The 18,663-nt window shown below is 37.5% G+C and overlaps 2 protein-coding genes across 2 annotated transcripts in view; both read right to left on the bottom strand.

Moving 5' to 3' along the window:
* The window catches only part of LOC144972631 (uncharacterized), a 90,848-nt gene that overhangs the window by 49,936 nt on the left and 22,249 nt on the right, over positions 1 to 18,663 (bottom strand). The gene's annotated exons all lie outside the window — the stretch shown is intronic.
* Positions 11,394 to 18,663, bottom strand: part of LOC144973897 (uncharacterized) — a 48,826-nt gene continuing 41,556 nt past the window's right edge. The window contains exons 8-10 of the mRNA XM_078916783.1: positions 17,104 to 17,265; positions 16,275 to 16,394; positions 11,394 to 13,776 (exon numbers count right to left, since the gene is read on the bottom strand). Coding sequence (XP_078772909.1) covers positions 13,376 to 13,776; positions 16,275 to 16,394; positions 17,104 to 17,265 — 683 coding nt within the window. The 3' untranslated portion in view covers positions 11,394 to 13,375. The remainder of the gene's footprint in view (positions 13,777 to 16,274; positions 16,395 to 17,103; positions 17,266 to 18,663) is intronic.

Below are 18,663 nucleotides of genomic sequence, written 5' to 3'. Positions count from 1 at the left end.
GCGAAAGACATGTCGATGCAGAGCTTACAAATTATGATGGTGAAAAACATAATAATCACAGCCAACCGCCTACTAAATGTCATCGTAGATGGAAGTCCGAGCAAGAGCAAAGGCCAAATAGAAACAAAAGCTATTCTTCCCCTGGTAACTGATCAGGTTAAGTGCGGCCATATTTTCTGACTATAGTCAGCACAGTAGGGATGCTTTGAAACCTTTCTAACACGACAACTACAAGAAATTATGTAGGCCAAAGGAAAATTCATCTACAGAATTTTTGTTTGGAGACAATTTGGATGAGTCGGTGAAGAACCCCAGCGAGACTTTGAAATTAACGAAGGCCGTCTCAAAACCGCATTCGACCCCTCGCCAACAAAACGAGCAAAGGAGGATGTTTTTCCCCGCGACATCCCGATATCACACCCAGAGAGGGGGAACCCAGAGAGGGGGAAGGATGAGAAACTGGCGACCAGTCAGAGGGGATCGGGGAATAAGAAGACAATTTCCCAGAAATCAAAACTAACAATTCAGTGCCAATGATGGAGAGGTGAAGGGTCACAAAGTAAGTGTGGAAAATAGATTTATAAATAGCAACAGATAGGCTGACCAGCGGTGCAATAATACCAAGTTAACGATTGCACTCGTCAAGTTGTACGAACGATAACGTGATCTTTCACGATCTCTCGTCACAACAATTCAGAACGAAGATGGAGAGCCTACATTTCACGTTAGAAGATGAAAACGGTTAGGAATAATTGTGCTTTGATATTTTTTATTATTTTGCGACAACAATAAAATATGTTGTAGAAATTGCGATTTGATCCTTTTTTTTTTTTTATTCGCGGGTGTAAATCGTTTTTAATTGCACTTTGTTTGGTAAAAATCGGACAAAAATTACGACTTTGGTCATAAAAAATGACTTTGATGACAATTATCGTAACTTTAAAAATTTACATACAAAACCTCGTGGTCCAAGCCACATGGCTTTTGGTGTTACACAACCACTCTCGGTCACTTTCGGTCAACCGTGTCCTTTGAAGGTGTACAGCCTTGATGAATGCTCTCAAAGATATGCAGCATCGGTACTACCGAGATCTCGTTCATGGCGTCGAGATGTAATGTAAGAAGGGTATCTTTTTTCCTCTACCTCGTCGATCTGAACAATTATTTCGTTAAGAGTCTGATATCACACAATGGGGACGCACGCCATTAGCTCTAAAGCCCTCACTCGCTTCGTTCAGGTGCGGCTGGTTAGCAGTCTCTCTCTCTCTCTCTCTCTCTCTCTCTCTCTCTCTCTCTCTCTCTCTCTCTCTCTCTCTCTCTCTCTCTCTCTCTCTCTCTCTCTCTCTCTCTCTCTCTCTCTCTCTCTCTCTCTCTCTCTCTCTCTCTTCTTTTTTTTTTTGTGCGGCTATGTGGTCTTGTGGTATGACACTAGCTTTCGGATCGGAAGGTCCTGACTTCGAACCTCGCTCGGCGCATAGTTGAGTCCTTGGAGAAGGCTCTTTACTCACATTCTCTCACCGGACTCAGGTGTAAAATGAGTACATGGCCGTTAACAGCGTTTTCTCTGTCCCAAAAAATTGTAATAAGGCCTAACAGGCGTCATGTCTCGTCCTACATGTTATGTATTGGTCACGGGCCCCTTGTAAAGCGCTTTGAGCATGTTTAGTGGATATTGCTCTATATAAAAGCTCAATTTTCTTTTTCTTTTTTTCTCTCTTTCTTTCTACATTCTTTCTTTCTCTATCTCCCTCTCTTTTTCTTTCTTTTTTTTTCTACTCCCCCCCCCCTCCTATTCTCTCTTTTTATTCCATTCCCCCCCCCTCTCTCTCTCTCTCTCTCTCTCTCTCTCTCTCTCTCTCCTCCTCCTCCTCCTCCTCCTCCTCCTCCTCCTCCCCCCCCCCTTCTATCTCTACCTCCCTCCATTTTTTTTTAAATCTTAAATTAATTATAATAAATGAAGGATTGAAGATGAAAGCAAAACAAAAGAAATTTGTATTCGGCAATGACTAACAAGGGGAATTCCTGAAAGTGAGGGTTTTATCATTGATAGCGGATACGCGACGTGAAGTGACGGAATTTGAATGGGATGGGCCTATCTTCTATCTATATACCTATGGTGTGGAATATATACATACATCAGAAAACTTTAGGAGGAAAGACCAGTTTAACTTTGAACAGCATGCGGAAGCTTACGACATGAGTGAAAATCAAATAAAACGTATTTATCCCGATTTTAAAATTTAATATCTTTATAAAGTACCAACATTTCAATATGCAAAAAGCTTATTTCTTCTAGAAAATGATTACTACAGCTTGGAAATGCATCATCCAGCGATAATTTTTTTTTCGATTCGCATTTTTTGGGAATAAATTTGAATTTACATCATTAATCATGGGATCCATTGAAGCGCCTCGTATATTAGGTTATGAAACCTGTACTTTCTCGACAAAGAGAACTCAATGTTCTGATTATCTAGTACACCAATGATGCATTCAAGCCCGTCACACAGTGTGTTCAGTCAGAGATAGAATGTTAAGGTTTCATGCTGAATTCATGTAACACGACTGTCAAACCCACAGAGAAAAAAGTAACGATCATTCAAAATATGTGTGACACATTTATTTTTAAAAAAATTATTTTCCTTGAGAACTTGCCAAAACTATTGGAACTCTAATAGCTGCTTGCCCGAAAATGAATATGGCCCTTCATTTTAAAAAAAGATTGGAGATATGTAAAAATAAAGCTTTATCTAAAAATAAAAGGAGATTTTGATACGATTATTCCTATCACTGAAAACACGAACTATTATGGTGGCGCTCAAAGGTTGGGGCTTACCCGGTTCATATTGGTTAACGTGATAAAGAAATGATTTTATCCTCTGATGCCAGTAATGCTGGCTGGGATGGAGAATATAACGGAACTGGAACAGATCTTTGGTCGGAAGAAGAATAGAGCTTACATGTCAATTGTCTAGAATTAAAAGCAGCTCTTTTAACTCGAAAAGCATCTACCACTGGAGATTATGAAGGTGCGAAGATAAAAATAAAACTATTTTGTGATAACACGACTAAGTGTAAAGAATATTTTAATGAAATTACAAAAGAAATATGGCTTTATTGTCTAAAACAAAATACGAGCATAACTGTTATCCAGACACAAGCACAGGTCCCCACTAAGAGGAATACACTCAAATGTTTACAAATCATATAATACATAAACAAAACATAATACAGTGCATAACAGAGAGATGATTTACAAGGGAAAAAAATATCATCTCCCAAAACTAACTATACATTTGACTGTTTCCCTCCCAGCCAGGGCCAGGACAAAACCTAGTAATCTCATTCCAAGACAAAGACAGAAAGCATGTTGGAAAACAGACAAAGGGGGATAGAAGACACAGTATGTACCTCCCTGCCCACTAGTGCCGCGCTGAGGACCGGACCGAGGACCGGTCCCACGGTCTTTTAGCTGTGAACCGTGGTCCAGTCCCAAAGAGGAAGACCGCCGGCGGTCCTCACTTCTTATCACCTTTCAACGGTCTCGCGCCATACTACTTCCCCAGCGATTCGTTGCCTCGGTCCTTTGCCTATCTTCCACCAATCACCACCCATCCCACTTAATTAATCGCACCCACCCCCCTTTGCCATACACTAAACGACACAGACGACCATAGAGGCAGACGACCACCTCCCTCCACTCCGCAAACCGCCCTTTCGCGTGTGAGATGGGGGGAACAGGAGGCGCACGCCTTGGACGATTCCATTATACGGGGTAAATTTCAAAATTTACTACCCATAATGATCGCAATGACAATGATCTATGATGAAGGCATGACCCCTCTTCTCTAATGGGTTATTGTTTGAAATGTATGTGACTACTAAAGATGTGTGTGTGTGTGTGTGTGTGTGTGTGTGTGTGTGTCGAACCTAGCAAGTTGCAAGTCTGATTTTTTGTTTTCTTTTGTCCATCTCTTGTCGCCACTCCTTTCTATCGCATTGTTGTCATTTAAAATAATACAATAATATTAAAATTTCGTTTGGTGTTTTAACTAATCAAGTAATATGAGTTTCATTAGTTTCTTCCGTCCAAAAAAAAAAAACAGTTATAACGTCTGTATTTTTAAAAGGTCCAATAGAATATTTGGGGACCCCGATAGCTCAGTTGATAGAGCACTCTCTTTATACGCAAAGGGCCAGAGATCGATCCCGGGTGCAGTCGATTTTTTTCTGAATCCCTGTCTACTCAGCAATGAATGGGTAGCTGAGTTTGTTAGATCTGGCGAAAAGTCACCATCGACCCCTCTTATCACCTCATCCACCCCCTCTTATTATAACTTCACGTCTCTCTCTTACTCTTCAATGCTCGCTGCCCTCTAATGTGTGTGTGTGGGGGGGGGGGGGGAGGGGGGGGGGGTAGGAGTTGCGTGTGTGTATCAACGCCACGAACAACTCGATCAACGCCTTGGGCGATGCCATTATCTCCGTTAATGGGGATAAATTTCAAATTTTATTAAATTATCGAAGTAACAATGAAGTACGGTGAGCAAATAAAGAAGGCATCACCCCTCTTCTCTAATTAGGTTACAATTTGAAATGAGTGTGACTACTCCGTGTGTTTTACTCCTGTAGGCCACGGTTTTCATCGTGTAGCGGTCTTTAACGGTTCAAGAATGAACGGACCGGTCTAGAGACCGGTCCTTGCGGTCTTCATTTCCCAAGGACCGTAGGACCGTGGTCCTTAAGCTTGCCAAGGACCGCCCCGCACTACTGCCCACTATGGGATGTCAGGAACCCCACTCAGTTATTATCTCTCTATTACCAAATGATATCTATAAACATAATATGAAGATAGAAGAGGTTAGAGAGAAATATGGATATGAGAGAGAGAGAGAGAGAGAGAGAGAGAGAGAGAGAGAGAGAGAGAGAGAGAGAGAGGAGAGAATTGATGAATTGATTTTTTTAAAAATTGTTTTATAATTAGACACAAGTTGTAATGAATTATATTAACAAATTCAGAACAATCAAACAAAAACAAACAAAACAAAAAAATTAAAAAGGAAGAAAAAAAAAGTCACGCTTATAAAGCTTATAAAATCGTCAAATGTACTATCATGCTACAGCTAAAAAGTACACAAATATTTACACCCATTTGCTCCATCCCATTCCCTTTCGATCATCTTCTCATCCATGGCCACCATGTGTCTTGTGCTACTTTTGACATTTGGCGCCAGTGTGTCTAGACTAACGTCATAAATAAAGGAGTGTCACCAAAATTCATGCAACTGAGCAGAGGTGTCAAAAATGATAGAGGGCATATTGTTTTTCTTCCCTGAACTAACACTTAGCGAAAAATGTTTGACATGACAAAAACAACGGAACATTTATGAAAAAATCCTAAAATCCCAGAATTCCGCGGAAGATTATCATCACTGGTCCCCACTAATTTTTTTTTGTTTTTTTTTTTTTGTTGCAAAATCTCGAAAATTTGAAGAAAAAAAAATGCAAATTTTGCGGCCGCAATGCAAATCAGCGATTTTTGCCATTTTTTTGCGGCCGCAAGCGATGCAAAAAAAAAAAACTGCCATGACAGATAACAGCTGTTCACATTCCTGGTAAATACAATACAGGAGCTGATGAAGCTAGGAACAGCGGCCAGGCTGTGATTATTCACAAACGAATATGACGAGTCTGCGTATAAAAAAAATCAAGCACAGACGCTCCCGATAGTTGGGGCAATTTTAATACCTATTCTTCACAAGGGTACACGTTTTATGCCCTTGCTTGTATCACACAACACAAACATTGAACACGAGAGGACGGGGACAAAGATATTTGAGCTGCTCCATTTTTTAAAAAAATAATTTTGTTGTTGAAAACATCAGATTAAGGTGTAAGATAAAGATTTGAACAAATGTGTATGGAAAGGTGCCAGAACACAAGAAAAAAAAACAACCCAAAAGTACCCAAGTCTACCTCGACTGGGAATCGACCCTCAGACCTGATTACCGGTCAGACGCGCTACCACTACCATGCATCACAGAGGCTCCCTATAGTTGGGAAAATTCTAAATATCTACACATTATATTCTTCACATAAGTAAACGTTTTACACTGTGAACCCTCGCTTGCATCACTCAACAAAAACCTTAAGGTTTGAAATAATTATTCAAAACATAAAAATGGGGCAACTCAAATATCTTCGTCGTCCTCCTCTCGTGTAATGGTGGCACATCTGATCGGTAATCAGGTCAGCGATTCGATCACCAGTCGAGGTAGACTGATGTTTTGGGATGTTTTTTCTTTTCTTTCTCGTATTCTTCTTTCTTGCTTTGCCTGACACGCGACACCTTTCATACACACTTGTCCAGATCTGAGTTTTGTCTAAACGCCCACACCCACCATCGCCAAGTCGAGGCGTTGGCATCTGTCAATTGCGGCATGCCATGTGCCAAGGCGACGGATATACACGCCAGCTCGGTTTCCTCGAACTCATTCGAAGGTCCCGAATTTTTCTCTCTTTATCATTTCAGTTTTTCCTCGGAACTAATTTCACCCAGCCAACAACAAAAAAGGATTACATTAAAAGTTTTTAATGATTTTTTTTAAAAACTGCGCCCGGTGATTTCGACCACAAATGACTGATATTGACAACGTGTGTATCTATCTACACTGCGTGTGTGTGTGCGTGCAGTTTAATACACAAGCAGACACAACAGCCACTCACGCCGTTTCACATAAGACATCTCTCTGCTTTATCACTTTGCCATTAGTTCCAATTTCAATGCCCTCCGACAAGCAAAATTGTAACATATCAATAAAGTAATAAAGTTAATAATAAGTTTCCTTTATTCATCCTCATGCGGAACTTTGTCTCATGGGTTTATTCAGAACGAAAATCCAGGTGTCAGCCACAGTGCAGCTCCGCAAATTGGGCTAGAGAAAGATGGCTTGCTGACGGCCAGATAACAGTCAAACTAAGTATCTTTGGGGTACGAAGCAAAGATCACACCGCTCCTCCTCATCAAACTAAACGTCATGGTCAATGCACAATTACCTCTAACTTTTTTTGCATGTCCCGAGGAGTTCTAACTTAGAATCTAAGAAACCGTGCTGGAGTGTAGTATATCGATAATGAAATTGCTCCTTAACTCCCTAATTTTTTTTTCTAATTTCAATTTTTTTGGAGTATAGACATTAAGCTTTTGGTGTGAAATCAATTGAAAATGTGTCGCTGATCGCGAGTCTGAAAAAAAAAAAATGCCTTCTCATTATTTTATTCTCATGAAAATATTAGGAACAGCCGAATTTTCGAGCAACCATCCGTCGGCTTGTCCCCCGGTTATTTAACTATGTATACACGCTGGAATTTCGTCCAAGTATGTACATCAATTGATTCTGTGAAGCATTACGACAGCCACAAATGGTATGCCAGGTGTTTAAAAAATCGCCAAAACACACAATTTAAATATATATATATATATATATTTTAAGGCGAAATATGCGAAAAAATCTTTTTTTTAAAAAAAATACAAAAGACGATGCGGCAAAGACATACGGAAGGCTAAATTATGCGGCCACATTGGCATTTTCCTTGTGGGACAAGTTAGATTTAAGTAAATGGAAACAAGCTTGTCTGCGTGTGCCCTGGTACTGGTAAGTCTCACAAATGCCAATATCTCGCTCATCACATCACTTCCATTTGCGCCCCAGTTATAAATATAGGCTCTTAAAAGCCCTGCAGTATATATTTTGTTTAATAAGGCAAAAACGGATTCCCAAAAATGATGTTAAAAATTTGAAAGACAAATTTGACATGAATAATGATGTGATTTCGGAAGTTGAAAGCATTTTTCAAGAACAAAATCAGACATTTTATTCTGAATGACTTTTAAAAAGGCCATCACCATGGCGCTTGTAGCTGGTGATTTTATTGAGAAATTTAAAATGTCTCCATACCAAATTTCAACATTGTAGCTTCATTCCTTCAAGGTGTTTTTTTTTTATTTTTAATTTGAACGCCCCTTGTACATTAAAATAAAAACAAACCAAAACAAACACTTTCTTTGAATATTTACATGGATGTATTTCTTATATCAGGACATTAAAAAAAAGGCGAGAGATGATGAAAATGCTGGAAGGGAGAGAAAGAAAAAAGTGAGAGGGAGACAAGAGATTGAAGACAAAACAGATAATCGAAACCAGATTTCTAAGTACAAAGGTTTTTCCAAAAGTATGATTAATGATATCGCTACCCATTAGTTTTGATCAAAACCGAATTTTCATACAGGTTATTTAGATTATTTATGGAATCTTTTCAGTGTCATGGTCAATTTACCTCTTACAAACATGCAACAGAACAAAGGTCAGAATTCTACGGCAAGGTCCTGCAACCAAGTTTTCTCCTCTTTCTTGGTTGTTTTTGTTTTAAAGGGTTTTACGGCTTTTGCGCACATTTGTGTAATTTCAGCGCCAAGAAAATGAAATATTGAAAAAATTATGGAATTACAAGTACAAGTAATGGTACCTGAGAAAATGTAAGACAAAAAAAAGACTGGTTTAAATAGGGAACAGATGTAGATTCCAAGAGCACACTACCAATTGTACTTGGTTTGAGATCACGTAAGTCTCATCCTTACACCAGCACAGGATCCCACTGATAAAAATACATTCAAATGTTTAAAGGATACATCCGAAACAGAAAACATAAGTAACAATACACAAGAGATATGATTTAGAAGGGGGAAAAAAATCATCTCGCAAAACCAATACTAAACATGTATCCCTCTCCTCAGCTAAGGACTCTGGCAAGGACCATGACAAAACCAAGTCATCCCAATCCAAGATGAAGTCAGAAAATATGTTGAAAAACAGATATAGGGGATATCATAAAAAGATCTGATTTTTTCCCTCTCAGCTAAAGACTCTATGCTATAGCTCAGGCCAAACCAAATGGTTCCAGTCCACAACCAAGAGACAAAACCACCTGGAGAGTACAATGGATTTGATGGGTATAGAGGAGATAGCAAGGTTGTGGACTGATGAAGAAATCACTATCACAACATCCCCCAATTCTCATGGAAATTTCACCCACAATGTGAGAACTTCCATTTTGCTAAAAAAAAAAAAAGACTGATTCTGGAGCTATTTTCTGCATACTTTCTCATCATATAACAGGAAAAAAAGCAGAACTCTCCACCCGTTGACCACCCCTTTGCAATTTATTTTCACACTTCATATTCAAAATCATCATGGAACACAAGAAGGGGAGGGGGATTTCAAGGTGAATAACCAATGACTATCCTGAGGATTCATATGAGCAAATTTAAGATAAATAATCAACTGCATAATGTGCATATTTGTAATGTCTGGTTTAACTTATACAGTGGAACCTCAATATGACAGTGATGGTGGGACCAACCTTAAATCTCGGTTTTAAAACAGTCTTGTTACAGATAGATTAAAGTCGACGTTACTCCGGTAATTGTTGTTTTTTGCCATCCCTGTTTGAGTAATTCTCACTAAACTGTATTGACCAGACTATAAACGTTCCGAGTTACACATAGTTTTGTGTGTTGGTCCATAATACTTTTGGATGGCAATGTTGTGAGCTTCTTAGCCAAGCGCACACTAACTCTCACTATTTCAAGGGAAATAACCCATATGGCCTAAATCACTATTTCTCTCTTTCAAACTGTCGTGTAGCAATGACTATGAAAAATGTTTTTTTCTCTTTTTGAGGAAATTTTTTGTCTAAAATCTAAGCCCTATCTCCACTGAGTAAAAATGTTTTTGAATTTTGAAAATCCATTCATAAATAAACAAGTTATACAGTTTTAAAGGTGTCATTTATTTGGATGACCAGCAAAGAGGAAAAAAACTCGAAAATATGGGACGCTTTTTCGGCATTTTTTTTTCGACCTTTGGTTGTATCTTGCGTAATAAGTGGATTAAAAGATTGAAACTTGAAGAGCAAATTAGGATGGTGTTTTGTAAAATACGTCATATTCATATGAAATTTTACAACCAAAAAGAAGAAATGTTCATGTATTACCTTGTCAGCGACAAAACCTCCACGCCCGGTAGTTTTAGAAATATTTTACTCCAAAGAGTAAGAATCTATTTTTAACGGTCTTTTGGTAATCGCACGAGTTTTGTCGCTTGACATAATCTAAAATGAGCTTTTTTCTAACTGTGTGCCAACTTTCAGTCATATTCATCGATAAACAGCGTCATAATTAATTTTTTAAAATAGCATATACGAAACGGCTTCGTCCCATATTTTGACGCGAATTCGGGCACTTCGTGAGCGAAAAAGAGGCCCAAAGATTTGTGCGGGATAGTCATTGCTATGTCGTGTGTGTTGTGCTTACCTGTCTGCTTGCAACAAGGCCATGTTATTACTGATATTGGTGACACACACACACACACAAAGTATTCACGAACTGGGTTTAGGCTTTTTCTCTGTTGCCTTTAGCTGCAGGCTTACCTGAGCGTAATGTGGACTAATGCATTGTATTTGGAGATATTGAGTGAGTTTACTCAACCCTATTATAACCATTTGGGCTCTTAAAAGTCCCTGTTCTAGCCAGCCACCACAAAGAGCCATATATAAATAATATATGCACTTATTATTATTATTATTATATACAGTGGAACTCGAAAGTAACGAGCTTGGACATAAAGAGTAAAACATAAATCCCTGTTTTTTCTCCTTATTTGAGTTGACAATAAAAACAGGCTAACTCGGAGATAGCGAGAACTTCTAATTTTTTCCAGTCTTTTGAATCTGTAAAATAAGTCACGATTTAGATATATATATATTTTCAAAAAAATGAAAGGAATCATGTAAGTTGTAAGCAGGGACAAAATTTATGTCATTTGATAATATGCTATTTAATAATAGTTTTATTGCTAACACATCAATCTATTATATATATATATATATATATATATATATATATATATATATATATATATATATATATATATATATATATATATATAAAATATATATATATATATATATATATATATATATATATATATATATATATTTTTTTTTTTTTTTTTTTATTTTTTTTTATTTTTTTTTTATTTTTATTTTTTTTTTTTTATTTTTTTATTTTTTTATTATGGGTGTTTAATATACTATCATTATCATAAACATAGATTCATGTAACAGAAATAGAAAGTTTCTATGGCCGGTCCCCTCGATCTCGTTACTCCTGAGTTACACTGTATTATTATGATGTAGATGTACTTGGAAAGATAATAATAATAATAATAATAATAATAATAATAATAATAATAATAACAATAATAATAATAATAATAATAATATTTTTTAAAATTTATGAGCTTTTCTACCACATAATTTGAGTAAAAGTGTTATTTGTTTTTTTTTCAAAATCTCCTCCTGGCATCCCCTGTAAATACCTGGCATATTATTTCTTTTCTGTGTATGCTATGTCAATATCAATGTAATTTATGGACACAATACTGTATAATACATACCAACTAAAATTGGTGGACTGTGCTTGTCATAGAATTAAAGCAAGAATAAATTATTGTGCGCTGTTTATTGAAAACAATGTCTTAAATTTGCAATTTTTCCTTGCAATTTTTGGAATTTTGGGTGCAATTTTTGGGGTTTCATTTGCAATTCTCCACGGGGACAGAATGAGGGAGAGATAAACGGGATTTTAAAAACGCCTGATGGTTCCCAGTTAAACATAGGTTCCAGTGAAGCTTTGTTTTTTGTTTGTTTGTTTTTTTAAGGGTTTTACGGCGCTTGCAACACATTTAGGTTATATCAGCGCCAGTAAAAAGGAAGAAAATGGGATAGTAAAGAGTTATAGAATTACAACTAAAGCACCCAAGAAAAAGTAAGACATAGGGGAACTGGGAACAAATAGGGATCAGATGTCGATTCCAAGAGCATACCACCAATGTACTTAGTTTGAGATCACCTAAAAGTCTCATCCAGACACAAGCACAGGTCCCAACTAAAAGGAATACACTCAAATGTTTACCAATTATATAATATAATATATGTAAACTAAACATAATACAATGCATAACAGAGAGATGATTTACAAGGAAAAAAATATCATCTCCCAAAACTATAACTATACATTCGACTGTTTCCCTCCTAGCCAAGGAGCTCTGGCAAGGATCAGGACAAAACTAAGTAATCTCATTCCAAGACAATGACAGGAAACAATTGGGAAACGGGTATGGGGGGATAGAAGACAGAGCATGCACCTCCCTGCCCACTATGGGAGGTCAGGATCCCCACCCAGCAGTGAAGCTTTAAATGCTGATTCTACATCAATTCAGCACATTCATGCAGTGCCTGCATACTCTTAGGTCATGGGGAAAATAAGACAAAAGTTTAATAATAGAAGTAAATCCAAGAATCAATCTACCTATGTCCACAGCCTGAGGCCACCCATAGCCTCTCACAAACTGGCACACGATTATACCCTACAAAGGGAGGTACTATTTCACAGTCACAGAGACATGATTTAGAAGAGAAAGCAATATCTCATAACAGAAATACACAACTCTAATCAGCCTCACCACACAAGACTTAGGCAAAACCAAATCAATCTAGTTTCAGGACAAGAGAGTGTTAATAAATATAGAAGATAAAAGATGCATGTGAAATTTTTATGTCATTTAAACACTTAAGAAAAGGAAAATTTGAACAACACAAAACCATAAACAGAGTTAGAAGCCACCTAACTCCATGACAAGGAAAGAAAGTCACAGAACAAAGGACAAGGGAAAACTGATAAAAGGAGAGAAAGAGAATCAGCAGACCACATAATCCTTTTAAGAAAGTCTATTCTATGAATTCTTTAGGCGCATTGTAAAAATTAATAAAACAATACATTTCCGAAATAAATTAAATTCAAAGAACTGTATCAAAGTTACACACCCTACCACAATTTGTATTGGTCACTTTAACGAAAATGAAGGTAAATGATTTGATTATCTTATAAATATTTCTGAAGCAAATAAAATGGTGGATTTGTTCTTAGATTAATCGCCATTTAATTCACATCTTTTATAATGAGTTTAAATCAAAACATGAAATCATGGAGAGGAAAAAAGAGAAAAGGTGAGGCTCAAAACAAGATAAGGTCAAAAATGATCTGAAAGTGATTTCCTTTCTTGTTTGGTTTTATATCAATTGTTTTCAGGTAAAATAAAACAGGAAATCAGGTGGGGGAAGGGAAGAAGAGAAGTTGAGTCTCAAAACAAGATAAAGTCAAAATGATCTGAAAGTGATTTTCCTTCTTATAATTTAGTTTTATATCAATTGTTTTTAGGAAAACATAATTTTTTAAAATCAATAAGCTGTAACTTCAATTTGAGGGAGGAGGAGGTGGTGGTGGGACTGGCATCATCATACCCATTCGTTGGTTATTGAAATTCATAGGGGGAGGTGGTGGTGGGGCACCATAATTGTTAAATTGGTGGCCACCACCAGCAGCAGAAGAGTTTGGCGGAGGTACTGGCCCCGTACTTCCCATCATATTTGGTGGCTGCTGTTGTTGCATGTGAGGTGGGGGCCCTCCACTCATTGGAGGTGGAGGAGGATGCTGAGGATGCTGTGGTGCTTGCCACGGGGCCATGGAAACAGGAGGAAGAGGCGGTGCTCCCATTCCAGGCTGTTGCTGCTGTTGTGGTTGCTGCCATGGTGCTGTGGAGCTTGTGGGGGGAGGTGGTGGTGGTGGTTGCTGCTGCTGTTGAAGACCCATGTTGCCTGAAATGGGGGGGGGAGAGAGACAACAAACATAAAATGAAGCTTTTATTGCACTGCTTTTTCTGTCCCAGATAAAAAGGGAGGAAAAAGAAAATTCGATGTATTTTACAATTGTTGGGTTTTAAAAAATAGGTTAGTGATCCAGGAGATCGCAACGACCGCCGTGATTGTCGACACACATACAGGTCTAAGTAAAACCTAGAAGCTTCTTTTTTTTTCTTCTTTCAAATTAAAAAAAAAAATATTGAACAATCAGGCCTGCCTATTACTACGATCGACGAATTTTTGGGTCCTAATTGACAATTCTTGAAAACAAAAGTTTTGTCGCTAGAGCTAGAGTCGTTCCTTCCCATACCGACCAAATAGACATCACGAGAGTTTTTGTTTTGTTACGTCTTCAATCGAATGACTTTAGTTGTAATATCCCGATTACATCATCTACGAAGATTGCTTCCACCACTACAAACTGTCAAAATAGCAAGTTGTAGCGAAAACTCACTCAAATTGACAACTTTTGTTCAGGTAAGATGAAAATGTTTCGCGTCTTACGGGTTGCACGTCGTCCCTCCTGATTGACAAATAAGCCAAACGTAACTCTTCTAACCATAGAAATACATTAAGTGGCTGCCTCCTGGGATCTATATTTAATCATTATTAGTGTCAAATCGGTGTTGATCCATTGTGCCCTGAAAACAGATTGATCGGTGAGGGAAGGGTATTTCCGCATCTCCCTTCCCTTTACCGACCAAACACTTTAAAACGTTTTATGTTGTTTTTGTTTTTTTCGGTTCCTAGACCTGATGTGTAAATATTTGATAAACAGTTTGTCGTTTAACAGTGGCTGCTAATAGGAAGACAGAAAAAGAGGCTACGAAGAAGACTGAGCAGGAGAGGGGGAAAAATAAAGCAGAGAGATTGGCACTGAAGCAGAAAGGGAGAGGGAAGGAAAAAAAAGAGAAAGATAAATCATCCTCAGCGGAACTAGTCAGAGACTCATACAGAGGTTATTCTGGATGATTCATCATGTTCATCCGATTGCTTCAGCAATAGAGAATACAATGGTCAGACCAATTGCAGACAGTGCAAGCGCTGGCTACACTTTTAAAACAAACACAATGCAAGGGCAGCCAGCATGATACCATTGAAGCCCTCGAGGAGGAAGGGCTCGATGAGTGTTTGTTTGAATTTGATGTTTGTTTTAAAAAATAAATCTGCATGTCATGTCTTGTCATCATTTTTACTATCTTACTGTTTCCTTGCCAGGTAGGCATTGTAAAATGCATCAGGCAAGAATTGTAAGCTGATTTATTGTTTTGTTTTTTGTTTTTATGAATAAATGATAGTCTTATTTACTGTATATTTACGATGATATTTATAGTACAGCCTTTCTTGTTATTCATTTGAGCTTTTTATCAAATTGCAGTACATCAAAATAATGTTCCGTTAGTGGTAAGATCAGTAAAGGATCGGACTTTGGTCGGTAGGAGAAAGATGGAAAAGAATTTCGATAGGGGAAAAATATATCACATATCTAGCACCACTAGAACATGGATAATATTTCTTGCCAGGGAAAAGTCAGTTGACAACCCAACCTACCACCATGACTTCAGATTTTGCAACATTGCTCTTTGAAAATGGTATTATTTATGGTACTTGTTTTTGACAGATTATTTCCCTTGTTCTTGTAAGGCCTGACAAGGCTCTTAGCGGGCGGTAGGGGATGAAATGACTTGTGTATAACCAAGTTCAAAGCATTAATTTAATGTATTTAAATACAAATTGGTCATTTTCAGGGTTGCCAATTTAGGAGGCTAAAATTTACAGAATTTTAACACAAACACATTGACTGAACACTGAACTCCAGTAAAAAGACATTAAGTATTAATTTTTTTTCATAAATGTAAATCAGCTCTATAAAAATTGACTGAAAATCTTCGTAATTCATCGTAGCGGAAAAATCCAAAGAATCGAAATGAATAGTAACCAGCAAACTCGCTTGAGCAAAACAATAGCAGAAAACTAATTTCGGTGGGAATTAATTAGGCTACTTACCATTGTTCCTTATAATTAGGTAACCAATCAGTGAAGAAACTAGAAACGGTCAACCAGTTTGTTTACAATGTGAGGCAATCGAGATGTACTGTAGCAATCCCTAACTTTCGATTTGATGGTGTCTACATAACGCACTTCAGGCTTTCGCATTTTACTTTTTTAATACTTTTACAGGTAAATGTGGTCAATTTTGGCTTAGACAAAACAGTGAAATTTATCGCTCAGCGGCTCAGTTAAAATTGGCTACCATTGGGACCACGACAGGTTTGGAAAGTGAAAAAATAATTTCACGAAGGCTGTGTGAAAATACACTGGGATGTGTTCATACAAGGCAATTCTAAAAAGTGTTGCTTAACCTTGGCAATATATTATTACCCCTGAAAACTAGGAATTTTTCCAATGTCAAGTAGACAGTCCGGGAACAATGCTATTTTCAGGCCACTTACCATGCTGTTGGGGCTGCTGTTGTTGCATCCATGGTGGAGGCACCTGTTGCATTTGTCCTTGTGTGCTTGTTGGGGGTGGCGGAGGAGCACTCATCATAGATGGAGGTGGTGGAGGGATTCCTGTTATAAGATATCAATGTTCATACAATGTGATTTTTTTTCTTCATCTTTGACACTTCTGGATTTGTTTTGTTTGTTTTTTACCACCGTTTACTTAGAAACATACTTTTTACATATTTTTTTTTCAGCATAATATCAATATTTTCCTTGATTCAGTTTTATATCAATGATTCCATGTTTACCAACTGTCCAATGCAATTTTTCTTTATCATGTATGCATAAAACATGGATATAATAAAACAGCCGGATAAAAGTTATATATATATATATATATATATATATATATATATATATATATATATATGCAATATTATTTCATGTATCACAAGACGTGGTATCATCTATTAGCTCAGACTAGCATTTATAGCCATTTATTAGGCTTCAGCTTTTCAGAGGGAAAGCAAACAAAAACAGTAAGATGCATATCATCATTATTCGTTTTTACACCAAAAGATGTTTAAAGATGAAGATCATGGGTGTGATATAAAATCTTCAGTCAGAACAATAAATATAACGGGAAGGTTTCAAGAACATTCCCATGCAGGAGAACTTCAATCATTTGTTGAAAAAGAATATATTCTGTGACATTTTAATTATCCATGTACCTGAAATATCATTTGATCAATGTACATGCCAATATAAAATATGAGTGTTCTAGTTTCACAATAATTTCCATCTATGAAAGAAGAAGAAAGAAAATCACTCTTACCCATACCAGCACTGGATGCTATCCCACCTTGGTTCATAATAGGTTGTGCCTGACTTGCAGGCTGCTGCCATGGGCGAAGAGGTGGTTGTTGCTGCTGCTGCTGAGGTTGTTGAGGTGGTGGTGGTTGCTGCATGTTGCCCATCTGCTGATGTGGTTGTTGACCTGAGAAGATGGAATGGATTTTTAAAATATTTCTTAATTGTAGGTGCATTAACCACCAGAGCAATTGCCAGCATGGAAATGAAAAGCTGTAATAGACCTGTTGTCATAAATCGAGTACAGGTCGAATAAGGCAACATTGCTTCTTTGGTTTTGGACCAAATATATCATTTAATTTAATAGTCAATATCAACAATATCCAAAACATTTGTAGTGGTGGTGGTGTGATAATGATGTGGTAGATGGTTGTAGTAGCGGTAGTGGTGTGATAATGATGTGGTGATGCAAGTTGTGGTAGTGTTGTTAGTGATAATGATGTGGTGGTGGTAGTTGTTGCAGTGGTGGTAGAGATTATGACGAAGTGATGGATGTACTGATGATGATGTGGTTGTGGTTATAGTGATAATATTGACCAGTGGTTTCAGAGCCATAGTGTTACAAAAAATCCCATTTGCCAAATATATAATATGGAGAGAGAGAGAGAGAGAGAGAGAGAGAGAGAGAGAGAGAGAGAGAGAGAGAGAGAGAGAGAGAGAGAGAGAGAGAGAGATTGTTTGTTTGTTTTTAAGGGTTTTACGGCACTTGCAACACATTTAGGTCATATCAGCACCAGTAAAAAGGAAGAAAATTGGATAGTGAAAAGATTCTAGATGTACAATAAAAAGGACTTGAGGAAAAAAGTAAGACAAAGGGGAGTGGTTCGAATAGGGAACAGATGTAGATTCCAAGAGCACACCATCGATGTACATAGTTTGAGATCACCTAAATATCTCACCCATTCATCAGCACAAGATCCCACCAAGAGGAATACACTCAAATCCCTACATTATACATTCAAAATAACAATACATAACAGAGATGATTTACAACGAAAAAAATATCATCTCTCAAAACAATAACTATGCATTTGACTGTTTCCCTCCCAGTCAAGCACTACGTCCAGGGCCAGGGCAAAACCAAGTAATCTCATTCCAAGATAAGTGCCACCCTGCCCACTATGGGAGGCCAGGAACCCCATCGAGAGAGAGAGAGAGAGAGAGAGAGAGAGAGAGAGAGAGAGAGAGAGAGAGAGAGAGAGAGAGAGAGAGAGAGAGAGAGAGAGAGAGAGAGAGAGAGAGGAGAGAGACAGAGAGAGAGAGAGAGAGAGAGAGAGAGAGAGAGAGAGAGAGAGAGAGAGAGAGAGAGAGAGAGAGAGAGAGAGAGAGAGAGAGAGAGAGAGAGAGAGAGAGAGAACTTGCAAGAATAATGATTCTTAATTATTTTAATTTTTTTATTGTTTGTTAACTAGACAAAATTTGCAATGACTTCTGTTAAAAAATTCAGAACAAAAAAAGAGATGCTTATAATACTTATAAAATCGCCAAATGTTTTATCATGCTACAGCTAAAGAGTCAAAAAATA

Source organism: Berghia stephanieae, chromosome 5 (assembly GCF_034508935.2).
Source record: "Berghia stephanieae isolate SIO BIC M18660-M18661 chromosome 5, UCSD_Bste_1.3, whole genome shotgun sequence".
Classification (NCBI taxonomy): domain Eukaryota; kingdom Metazoa; phylum Mollusca; class Gastropoda; order Nudibranchia; family Aeolidiidae; genus Berghia; species Berghia stephanieae.
Note: the sequence above shows the minus strand (reverse complement) of the source record. Positions and strands in the feature narration are given on the sequence as shown.